This window comes from Onychomys torridus, chromosome 8 (genome assembly GCF_903995425.1).
Source record: "Onychomys torridus chromosome 8, mOncTor1.1, whole genome shotgun sequence".
NCBI lineage: Eukaryota > Metazoa > Chordata > Mammalia > Rodentia > Cricetidae > Onychomys > Onychomys torridus.
The window spans coordinates 77,693,794-77,706,024 of record NC_050450.1 but is presented as its reverse complement, the minus strand read 5'-3'; the positions used below and the strand labels follow the sequence as shown (position 1 = coordinate 77,706,024).

The following is a 12,231-nucleotide window of genomic DNA, read 5'->3' as shown; positions in this document are numbered from 1 at the left end:
CATTGCTTAAAAGAAAGAGTGATATCATGATAAAAATGGAAAACTCTCCACAGAGAGGTTCTCTGACATCTAAACTAGCTTCTCTAAGGATAAGGTTTTTTTCCCACTGCACCATCCAATAATAGTGATGCAGACATTATCCTGAGCATATAAATGCCTGGAAGTAAATTTAGAGATCTAGGCCATCCCTATAACCTTGAGTGCATAAAACCCAATTTCTAATGCTAGAAAAAAAGTGTTAACTTCATCATATGGTAAGGTAATATCATTGAAATCCTAGCAAAATCTCCACAAAGATTTTTTTTAATGCAAATGCCATTTTACACTTACAGCAAGCAATCATTCACCCAATATTGGCTTTTCTAACACCCCTTTGGTTTCACAGAAAAAAATAAAATAAAATAAGAAAAAAACAGAAGAAAGGAAACCTCAAAGCAAACATTAAAACCATACAAAACATTTTAAAGGATTATCTGTAAGCAAAAATCAACTCCTTAATTCTTAATGCCATAAAAAGATGTTAAAGAATATAGGCCATTCTTTTAATAGTGGCTTTGAAATGAAGTCACATCAGAAAGCTGATTTTTTTCATGCTTGAACAGCTGAGTACAGGATGTTCATAGAAGCATTATTTATTGTGGCACAAAATGGGAAGAGTCCCAGAATCCACCCGTGAAGGACTGGCTGAAATAACAGAGGCACCTGCTCACAGCGAAGTACTATGCAGGCACTAACAGAATGAGATCTGCCTTCACACGCTAGTCTGCCAAGGTTGTTACTGTGGCTTGTTCATTTTCTGCAGTAACTTGACCAGCTGAGGCTGGTTGGCTCTAGGGAGGGGAAAAAGTGAGGGTGGGAGCTTGCTGTTGTTGATAAACCTAGTAGAACCTCGTGGATTGTAGAACATGTGGTTTTATGGAGTGGGGAAAGTCTTGTCTGTCTGTCTCTTGGGCTTTTTTGTTTTTTCTATTTTTTGTTTATTTTATTTTTTATTTTGGCTTCTTTGTTTGCCTGTTGGTTTTCTAAAGAGAGAAAACAAAAGAACATGTTGAGTAGGTGACATGGTGGGAAGGATCTGGGAGGAACTAGGGGAGTGGAAACTGTGATCAGAATATATTATATGGAAAAATTTATTTTATACAAACAAATATATATGTATATATAAAATCGATTTTTGTATGTGTAAGTTTGTAGACAGGTAGGTATGGAGATAGAAAGATGGAAGTGACCTATGATTTAGGGGCATAGGGAGTCAGAAAAAAATAACTATGATATTCCAATTCTGAAATCAAGAAAGTAAGAGACTCCTTCAAATGTGAACATGATGGATTCTAATGCCTAATGCAGTTTCCTATTTCAATTCTTTGCAGGGCCAACAGTATTTTGTTCAAGTCTCAGCTTACAACATGAAAGGATGGGGGCCAGCTCAGACCACAACGCCGGCATGTGCCTCTCCCTCTAGTAGGTGGTAGCTACTTCCAGGATGGCAACATGCTCAACTACTCCATCCCTAAGGTGTCCCTGCCAGCTTCCCTCCCCCTCATCAGCTTCTCACAGCAGCAGCTGGGCTATAAAATGATGATCGCTCTGCAGAAATGCTCACAGAAAGGCAACTCAGGGTAGAGAAGAAGGCATCTGAAATCACAAGTTTCCTGAGAGTGGTGTCTGAGTTGTAGCCTTCAAAGGTTACTGAAACTCTCAGCCTCAATTCAACATCTGTAGAATGGGTCTAAATCATTTCCTGTCACAGGACTTTTCAGGGATGGAGAGGACACCATGAGATTGGCCAGCCCAGAGTATGCAATCCATCTTAGCCCTTTTTTCCTTTCCTCACCTACAGTGGACACATCACATTGATCTCCTATGAGAATGAAATCAAACCCCTTTGCTTTATCTGACATTCTGCCAAAAGAAAAGCTTTTTTTATTAACAGTCACTTCCCAAGAAACACAACATCTAAACTTTTTAGTAGTGGCTGAGGAACCCAGCAAAGATGTCTTGCAGTCATTTGAAGATTAATAATGTATGCCTGGTATGTTTGTTATAACTCCTTGTTAACCAGAAAATTTAATTAACCAGAACAAACAACTCCAGACATGCAAGAGAGTAGGCTGTTCTTTACAATGAGCCCAGTGCTCTGGGCTCTATTTTCATCTTTTTAAAAAGTCATTAATGTTATAGTTAAGAGTACTGTCATGTGCTTCTTGTGAGTGAGAACTGCTTAATCATTTCTGGAACTCAACTTGGATCTTATTCAAATGCCTTATGGATAGCCATTTCCTTTACCTCAATTTACCTCTTGGGAGCTAGTTTAAGGAAACAGAGGTGCAGATAAACAATTATGCACAAAATGTGTACTGCAGCAGTAATTAATAGTAGCTAAATATCATGTGTAGCAAAGAAAACAAATACCCAATATTTGTGTAATGGTAAAGTATGGTATATTCAATATCTATATTAAAGAGCCAAATATTATCAATCACTTAAAAATATGTGTTTAAAAAACTCATTGTGTAGAAATGTGCAAAAAAAATCCTACAGTACAGTTTTTATGTAAAATAATAATAGAAAATGTAGGGAGTCCATTCATTTTACTATTAGTTCACCTATAACAACTAGGATGTGACTAGATCACTATCAAAATATAACACGGGCTGGAGAGGTGGCTGACTTGGTAAAGTGCTACCCACACAAGTAAGAGGACCTGAGTTTGATCCCCAAAACCCACATTTAAAAAAAGCCAGGTGTGGTGGTACACACTTGTAATCCCAATTGCTGGGGACAGGACAGAAATAGAAGGAGCTTTGGGCTGCCTAGAAAATTCCAGGCTCAGTGAGAGACCCTATCTTTAAAACCAAGGTGGATAGCAACTAAGGAAACCACCCAAGTTTTATCTCTGGCCTCCACATGCACACATACATATGTGCACACACATACATAGTTGAGGTTTCTGTGCAGTGTCTTTCCTTACCCTCACAGCAGTCCTTCGTCTTCCCTATTGACTTGTGGGTCAGCATCACTGTCATCATCTGCAGCAGCATCCCCTGCATCAGACACAACCTTTGTAAGACTCATTCCATTCAGGGCATTAACCTAAGAACTTGACCCAGTCAGCTTGATCTCTTTGACTGACCGGGGAGCTATTAACATAAGAGGCATATTTACAGAGTCCTTTGAACTGGCATTCGGGTGGAGCCTTTTTGGAGGCCACATCACTGGTACCCAGCTGAACCATGATTCAAACCTGAATTGCTCAAGATCCTTCCATGTTTCCTGTTGTAACTAGAGCCCTATTATCAGTCAAAGAAGCAGGCTGAAGGCCAGTCAACCATGCCTACCTCCTCTAGTAGAATCCGTAGTTATGCAGGGTCTCACCTAGCCTCGGACCACCAATGCCAGTGCTCTCCAAGGCCCCCGACTCATCTACATTTGATGATTTCATCATTAGTTTGGTTTGGATATTTCCATTGCTGAAGATGTATCAGAAACTTGTGCTGGGAATTGCAAGATTAAGACACTAAGGGACAGATCCTATTGGCAATAGCAGGGGGTATGTATCATTAGACAGAGCATTAGAAAATACACACACACACACACACACACACACACACACACACACACACACACACAGAAAAGACTAGTCTTGTTAAGCTGGAAGCACAGGAGTGAAACTAATTCCAAAGGTACACCCCACACAAATTCTGGTCTGCATATGGCACATTGACCTCAAAGCTCAAATGTTTGGGCTCTATGAGTTGTACATTCTATTCATACACTTCTCTCTAACAAGCTCATGTGTAGACCTCTCTCCAGAAAGACAAGAATGGTTGTTTGGGGCTTAGGGGAGTCTTTTATTTATTGGTAATTAGCATAGTGAATAGCAATGCTTTCTAAAACAGTGTGTTTGATTAGCAAGGGTAACTGGCAAAGAGTCGAAGATCTAGCATATGGTTAGAGTTGCTGCAGACATGCCATATCACTTGGAAAGAACAATATAAAAACACTCTCATTCTATTTATAAACAGAGTATGACATTGTGATGTAACATGTATCAGTATTCAGATATTTACTAGAGGACAATGTACTCTAACATGACAGAGTAATTGGAAATTTGGTAATATGTTCCAGTAAGCTATAAAACTTTTTTTATATTTTTACAAAAGGCCTTAATGTGTTTTTATAGACTTATGTTATATGGTATGGTACATAATAAGAGAAAAGCACCCAGACAGGCTTGTCTGAGTTACGATCAGGAAAACCCTGATACGGCCAGTGAATGTAAGCCCTGCATTGTGTTGCAATTGAAGTGTCTCATTACCAGAACAGTGAGCTGTATTATGTGCCACAATCTGCTCTTTTCCTACCATGGGAAGTTTACTCCTGTCAGGGTCCTGATTTCTTAATATATTTTCAATTTTCTCCCTCATCCCTGCAGTCTCCTATTTTATGTAGTCATCAGAACTTTCCAAACATCTATGAGAAAAACTCATTCTTTCCAAAATGTTGGCATTGTTCAGTGCTCGCTGGGGCTGCAATTGAGCATTAGCAATTTTTGTATGTATCGTAAAGTCATCAGATCCAGCTCAACTCCACTGTGAAAGGGCTAAGCCGAGAAGCTGAGACCCATTCCAGCACCCCCTCCCAGTACTGATGACAGCATTAGAGACTCATTAGAACACATTAGCATGTTCAGGTCCGTGTACTAACTCAGCCACCCAGGAGAAGGACTCCAGCACAGGCTCCTGCTCATCCTCACTGTACCATAGGCACTTGAGAGGCATCCCTCCAACAAAAGGACCAATGACCCGTGCACGTCCATGATGGCAATGTTTATTCTGTGTCCAGATGCAAGCAGTGCTGTAGTCTAAAGGCCTGTGGCAGTTATTTCCCTAAACTTCAAATGTCCCAGCCTTCCTGAACACCATCAAGCTTAGATTCCCAGTGCTTTGCCAACGGCATACTGAGCGTTTCCCGTGTGCCCAGGATGTTACTTGGCTGGCTCATACTTTCTTTTCAATCTCATCCTACCAAAGAGATTAAAAACTGACTCTGTAATGGAGACAAACAGGGCAAAGAGAAGTTCAGTCAATAGCTCTTGCCCACAAGGAACAGAAGGCACCTGTGCCAATCTTCTGTCTCCAGAGTTGACCACAACTAAGCCCCAACAGACAAACTCCAACTAAGATCTAACTCTCTTGCCCAAAAGAAAAAATAAACATGTGCAGTATAATGAAAGGAGCATGATAACTATATACAAGGTCACCAGGCCGTCATGTCAGCGCTGGCTGGGCCTCCGAGCTGAGAGAGGCAGGTTTGGAATAGGGAAGGGATGTCTCGGCTTCATCTTCCCAAGGTAAAATGAACTGCACATAAGAGGGAATGGGAAGGAAGAGGGGCTTGAAAAACTATGAGACCCCCTTCTTTCTAGATAATCATCAGATGGAATAAAAATAGTGTTTCCATACTGAATTGCCTTCAAGTCTTATTTACAGAATGCCTGTCATGGGACAGGCATTGTGCCAGATCCCTAATATACTTCTCATTTCATCCTCATAAACCTTTCACAAGACAGACACCATCCTCATTTTTCAGATTAGGGAGTGAAGGTCCTGTCGATATAAAGAACTTCCCTGCAGTGAACTGGGAACAGGAGGAGCCGATGCTCACACTGGAGTTTAGTGCACCCTGAAACCTAACTTTACATTACCCTACATGATCCAACTTGTACCATCTCTGGGATTAGCTGATACCCAATGAGATCTCTCCAAAACATATACATCTCTGGACTTCAGATGGACCACTGTGAGATGCTTGGACCTCTCTGCTGTGAAGGACTTGAGTGTCTGAACAACGACGATGCTGTACTTTTAAAACAATTCTGTCAGGGACTGACAGGCTTCTCTGAGGTGGAGTGACTAGCCTTCATGGGGATATACTTGAAGTTGTTTTTAAGATATTCAGAAGTCAAAAGTAGAGGAGGGTGGATAGGAGCAGAGATGGACAATGAGGTGAACTGACCAGCTCGAGGGAAATCTAGAGCTGGAGACAGCAGAGTTGCGATCTTGACATTAGTCCCAGATGAGTTATTACTCTTGATATCATTATAGCCAACTGGAATGAAAATAGAAGGGGGAGAAAGTCTCAGCGGGGACTGTAATTTAAATTTGCCATGTAAGCTAATACTGTATATTTAGAGACCAAGCAGACAGGGTGGTTGGTGGCTCGGAGTATGTGCAGGGGCTGCTGTGCCAGCTCACCAAAGCAGACATTCATTAGAGCAAAATGTAGATTTCCATTTCTTGGCATCTGACATGGGCTCTTTCCTTGGAAAGAAATGTCAATTTGGCCAAAAGTGTGAAACCTACAATAAAAGCTTTGGGACTGTGGATTTCATCTAGTCTGCACATTCCCACCCTCCCGTCTTTCCTACTGTGAAAATCCTGTTGAAACTCGGGGTGCTGAATGAAGAGGTACCAGGGGCACTGATAGTACAGGGGATGCTCAGCAGGGGAGGGAGGGCTAGGAGAGGAGATACTGGACTTCCAAATTTCCTATTTCTTTTGGCTCTCAAGTACCATTTTCTCTTGCCCCGAAACTGCCCAACACAAGAAGCCAACCACAATTACTGTTTTGCATAGAGCTCTGAACAATGGCAGCTCCCAAACCAACCGTCGGCATGTCGGCATCGCCTGCCAGGTCTGCGTGTGCTGGGTGCTCATCCACGGAGCCTGTGGGTAGGGAACACAAAACCCCAGCACCTCAGGCAAGGCAGGGCCGGGGCCGCCTCTGCTTTACAATTTCCCTCTGTTTGTTTCTTTTGTTCAATAGACTGGAAAGACTATGACGACAGAGAGCCCAGACACAAGGGACAGAGCGAAGTTCTGGAGAGCCTGCTGCAGCAGGTCCGAGCCCTTCATCAGCATTACAGCTGCCGGGGTAAGGATAAAATCTGTGCTGGGCCATCGACTGAGGTCTCGGTGGCGCCGGTAATTTTAGCAGTTTCCTAGCTGGGTCATACCTTCTCATTCATCAGGGAAAAAGAGATATTAATATTTGTACATCTGGAATCACTTTACAGCACTATCTTGCTTTAACCCTTCCACAGAGCCTTCCCTCTCCTTTCCTCCCCATCCTCTCTCTTTCTCTCCACACAGACACTTTGAAAATAGGCACGAGAAAAACACAGCCTCCGCTACTGTTCCCGTCTCACTGAGCTGGCCCTTCACAAGAATCATCCGTGGGCCTTCTTGAGACAAGCTTCCTCAGCATTTCACCCCGAGCACCGTGGAGGGCGCTCCGGCAAGGACAATGCAACAAGCCTTCACTTCTATTGATAAAATAGCTTACAATGCATTTTCACATCCGCCATGCCAACTTCATCCTTGCTTTGGCCATGACAAGGGAGGCTAAGTAGATTTGCCCAAGGTCATAACGCCAAGCTATGGCCTGGGACTTGTGGTGCCAAGCCCAATCTTCCTGTTGTGCCTCATGTTTGTCCTGCTGAACTTTAATCCCGCCTTGAACTATAGTCTTTCTCCATTCCACCGTTGGGGCAGGAGGAGAGCTCACCTCCTCTCGATTTTAGCCCCACTTCACCCAGAGACTCCGAGATGCTTTTAAAAGCTTCTCTGTTACTTGGGCTGCTCAGATGGGCCAGGGTCAGGTTTCTGATCTGTGTAATGATTCGTGGAAGAGGCACTTAGTTTTATTTGGAGAATTAAAGCCTCCATAAAGTTTTCATTTTCCATGCTCCCATCAGATCTCTGACTACTCTGTGCTCTAGATTCAGGGCACTGCTGAGCCAGCTGGGTAAAAAACCCATGGCTCAAACTAAGATGCTGTTCTTGCTGTTTAGATGAGGCATAAATCATACTTAGCATTAGCAAAAAGTTTCCCAATTACTGTATAGCTCTGACAACAGGGCCCTTCAGAAACATTGGCTCTGGCTGGAGATGAGGACAAGTGTTTTTCTAATGAGTGGCTCATTAGCAGATGTAAATATGTACAAGAGCAGCTGGAGAAGGAAGCCTACGTGGGGTTTTCATTCCTGCATCTCTGGGAAGACTTGACACCCCCTCCACCACCAAGCAAAGGAAACCTGCAACATTCTACATGACCAAAGTCCACTCAGTCCTGGGTTCCTGGGGCTTGTTTCATCAAGTGTGGTGTTACCTGAGTTCCTCTCTTTTCTGCTCTGACTCCTGTAAGAAAGCAAAGGTGATCCAGCGACTGGACAGGTGCTCTTTGCAACCCATAGCCACTCTGTGTTTGGTATTCTGAGGACAGAAACTGAAACTGCCCATGACCAGGAAGGTTTTTTTATTTGTATATTAGTAAGGACTCAGATACTCTCCCTATTACTATGTGATTACTATCCAGTAACCAAGAGATGATCTCCTGGGTAGTTCAATTATTTCTATAGTTTCCACTCAACTCTTGACATGCATGCCCATGCCCCTTTCCAAACCATAGCTGTATACATCATATAAGGAATGATGTAACTAAGGAATAAAGTAGACCTTCACCAAAAGGGACATTTTAAAATTTGTTAAAGTGTATCCTGGGCACTGAAAATAATACAACATGAGAGGTGCAGCAGTCTTCTGAGAGACTCAGCTCAAGAGTTCAGGTCAGATAAGGTTAGGAGACACTGAATTCTTCATCCCTCTCATGGGATTGTAAAACAGACACCAGAGTATTAAAGACTCCAGTAAAGAACCTAGAAAACATGGTTAAACAACATTGCCCAGACTCTTCAGCCATATGAAGACTTTGCCATAGATTTGGGATTCTATGTTGTAAACTTTGGGAAAGGCTGACCTATGACCAGTCAAGACAAAATAAATTAGCTCACAGAAAAAAAGAACACTTCTAAGACATGTCAACACAACTCTGTTTCAAAGGATATGCAGAGGCTGTGTAAAGATTGCTCACAGAGACTATGAAGCTGTTGTTTTGAATATTCACTACATTGAGATACTGTGGTTTATTGGGGACATAAACCTTTATAAACTTTGTAATTAGAAAAAAAAAAATTACCCCAAGTCCTAGTTCTACCATTTAGAGCTTTGGAAAGAGCATTTAACCTAGCCCTGATCACAGCTTCCTTATCAGAAAACCAGGCTGTCTAACTTACAGTGTTGTTATGAGGAGGAAATGGGGCCACAGACTCAACACACTCCGCACAGTGAAAGACCTCACAAACTCTAGCTTCTTTTCCTTCGGTGCTCTTGTGCATAAAGAATGGTACCACTCTCCACCCACAGTGCTTGGCTGACTCCACTGTGCTGAGCGGGATCTGCACCTATTAATACACAGCAGACTCTGGTGCAGAAGCAGTAAACAAGCTTCCCTTCTCCCCAAACCCTGTCCGACCAGTCCCAGAGCCTCCCATGTGGGACTTCATCTCTTCCACCTCCACCACCACCACCCTTTGCCTCTCTTCTCTCCTGCTAGAATTCTTGCTAGTTGAAGTCTCCTAGACTAGTCCTTTTGATGTCTTTCTATGCCCTTGGTTTTTGTTTGTTGTTAAGGGAGGGAAGGTCTCAACATAAAGGCCTTGTTGACTTGGAACTCACTATGCAGACCAGGCTGGCCTTAAACTTGTGGTAATTCTCCTGTCCCTGCCTTCAGGGCTGGGATATCAGTTGTGTGCCACCACACCTAGCTCAATTCCTTTCATTTTATTTAATTTTCCTCTCTCGTTTCCATCCTGACATCCTTTTGCTCCAGTTTCTAAAAAAAAAAAAAAAAAAAAAAAAAAAAAAAAAAATTATCACTTTCATTTCCTAAGGCTTCTGTTGGATTTTGAATTTTCTGATAACATTTTTAATTCCCAATGCTCTTTTGTTCTACTATTAAGAAACAAGTAATCCCTGTCTTGTCTCTCAGAATGTTAATGGCAAGCTCTATTTTGATCCATTTTGGGTTTGCTCAACACAGTCTCCCTTCAGACTAGCTCTTTTACCTGGTGTTGGCCTTTGTGCTTCTTGGTGGGCATGTCCTTTAACTGCCTAAAGAGCCTTCAGTGTCTGCTCAAATTTAAAGGAAGAGTGACCAGTAGCCACTGGGGAGTTCTGAGCACATGGACAAGGAACTGTATTCACAGGCTTCACTGTCAGGTGAACGGGTGCCGTGTTTTCATTGGGAAGTCACCAATGCCATAATCTGTGGGTGTGTTCTCTGGTGAAATTCTTAGAGAAATTTCTTCCAAGCTCCTGCCTAGAAAGTACGACTTTCAGTATGTGTGTTCTGAGAACATAATGGGTAGATATCATATGGGAAAACTTTTATTTAGGCTACCCATTTTAATACCTAGTACCATGACCACTGCCATCCCATTTCCTGTTGTCTCTAAGGTCTCCCTGTCTCCTACTCCAGGGGCTTTGGTTTCTGTTGTTCATTGATTTGTTTTTTCTGTTTGTTTTACTTTGTAGAGAACAAGCCACTAACTTTCATCTAGGGTAGGAAAGGGGTCTTTGTCTAGTGATGCAGTAGAGGAGGAATCTAGAAGTCTGATTTTTAAACAGATTTCAGAAACTCCCAATTTTAGCTGCATATGCATCCCCTCCCCCTACTAGCAGCCATCAGGCTATGGGGTAAACCAGGTTACTTCTCAATGGTCCACTGGGGGTATTTAAGCCTCATTTTTCTAGAGTCTGTTAAGTCCATCTGTCTATCTGCTTTCTACTCCCAAACCTCACTTACCGTTGTCTTCTGTTCCCATTGATTTGTCCTTATAGAATCCATTTCCTTCCCTGCCTGTTCTGATTTTAGCAAGGTTTAGACAGAGTGGCAGGCGATGGCTACGCTGACTCCCAGCCTTGAACAGCAGGACTGTTCTCCAACAGTCAAACTCATGTTCAAATCAGAAACAGAAATTATTTTACCTTTTTCTTCCAGGAGCAACTATTACTAGCACCAAGTCTGAAGCTGACATAAGTGCACATGTCAGCCAATGACTCCTGTAGGATCATAGGCAGAGCCACACTGGGTGGGCCGCTAGCATGGGCCATTTCCCCCCGTCCCCAGGCTTCTCTGTCTAACAGCAGTGTTGGGCTTCTGTTCTCATCCCTGGGAACAGGCCTGCCAAAGCTCAGTGATGACACCAATAACCTCAGCTTCCCTTTACTACATACAACAGAATAAGTCGTGTAAATAAATCATGGAGCATTGCTTGCAAAGACCGTTTACAGACAGCTGGGGATTCTACCACGGCTATCAGGAATAACTCTGGGTTACCAACAGGTGAGGAAACGTGGGCGATATACTCACACTCACACCTACAGAGACACACACAGCCGCTTTCCCAAAATGATTTACTCAGTCCCTCTGGGGACCGCTTTTGCTATTTTGGACAGTTCATCTATTTCTCAGTCCCAGCCCCTCCATCTAAACAATAAAGGTAATAGTGAGAGCTATCCCTACACGTATACTTTTTATTTTGGTTTTTCCTGTTTAAAATGTTCATGTTATTAAATGAACTATTCCAACTCCTCTCTGCTACCCTTGCTTGAATTCTTCCCATGTCCCCCTCCTCAAATTGATGACATCTTTGATTATCAGTTAAATATATACATGTGTGTGCGTACATATGCACAAATATACATATAATGCACAACCTGCTAAATCCGCTTTGGTTTTGTTGTGTATATAGTTTCAGGGCTGGCCACTCTGCATTGGACAATCAATAAAGGGGACTCATCCCTGGGAGAGGCTACTTCTCCTTCTCCCAGCAGCCAATAGTTTCCTGTAGGTCTTTCTCTAGGGGTGGGACCTTGAGAAATTTCCCCCTCTCCGAGTCTCCGTGTTTATTGACCGTGTCACTGTTCCTGTCTTGTTTACTTAGCCATTTCTAGGACAGCAGACTTCCTGGTATTGGTGGCTCTTACAATCTTTCTGTCCCCTCTTCTGTGGTTCCCTGAGCAGGAGCTGTGATGTAGATATATCTGTTGAGGCTGGGTTCTCTACTACCTACAGATACTCTCATAAGTAAACATACATACTAGAAAAGACTGTCCCAGGATGCTAATTGTAGTTATATCAAGTGGTGGAATGAGTTGGGTAAATCTGTCCCCCCCTTTTTTCTTTTTTCTATTCTCCAGATCTTCTGTAATGTGCTCATATTAACCCTAAAAGGAAAAGATTTAACTAGATATATAAACTAACAAGGGAACTTTGAAAGCATTGAGAAATGGTGAATATTAAAAATCCAGGTGGTAAAGGGGGAAG

The 12,231-nt window shown here is 42.6% G+C and overlaps 1 protein-coding gene across 2 annotated transcripts in view; it reads left to right on the top strand.

Moving 5' to 3' along the window:
• The window catches only part of Ankfn1 (ankyrin repeat and fibronectin type III domain containing 1), a 384,629-nt gene that overhangs the window by 315,842 nt on the left and 56,556 nt on the right, over positions 1 to 12,231 (top strand). For both annotated transcript variants that reach the window (XM_036197222.1, XM_036197223.1), the window contains exons 9-10: positions 1,371 to 1,461; positions 6,829 to 6,936. In XM_036197222.1, the coding sequence (XP_036053115.1) occupies positions 1,371 to 1,461; positions 6,829 to 6,936 (199 nt within the window). The remainder of the gene's footprint in view (positions 1 to 1,370; positions 1,462 to 6,828; positions 6,937 to 12,231) is intronic.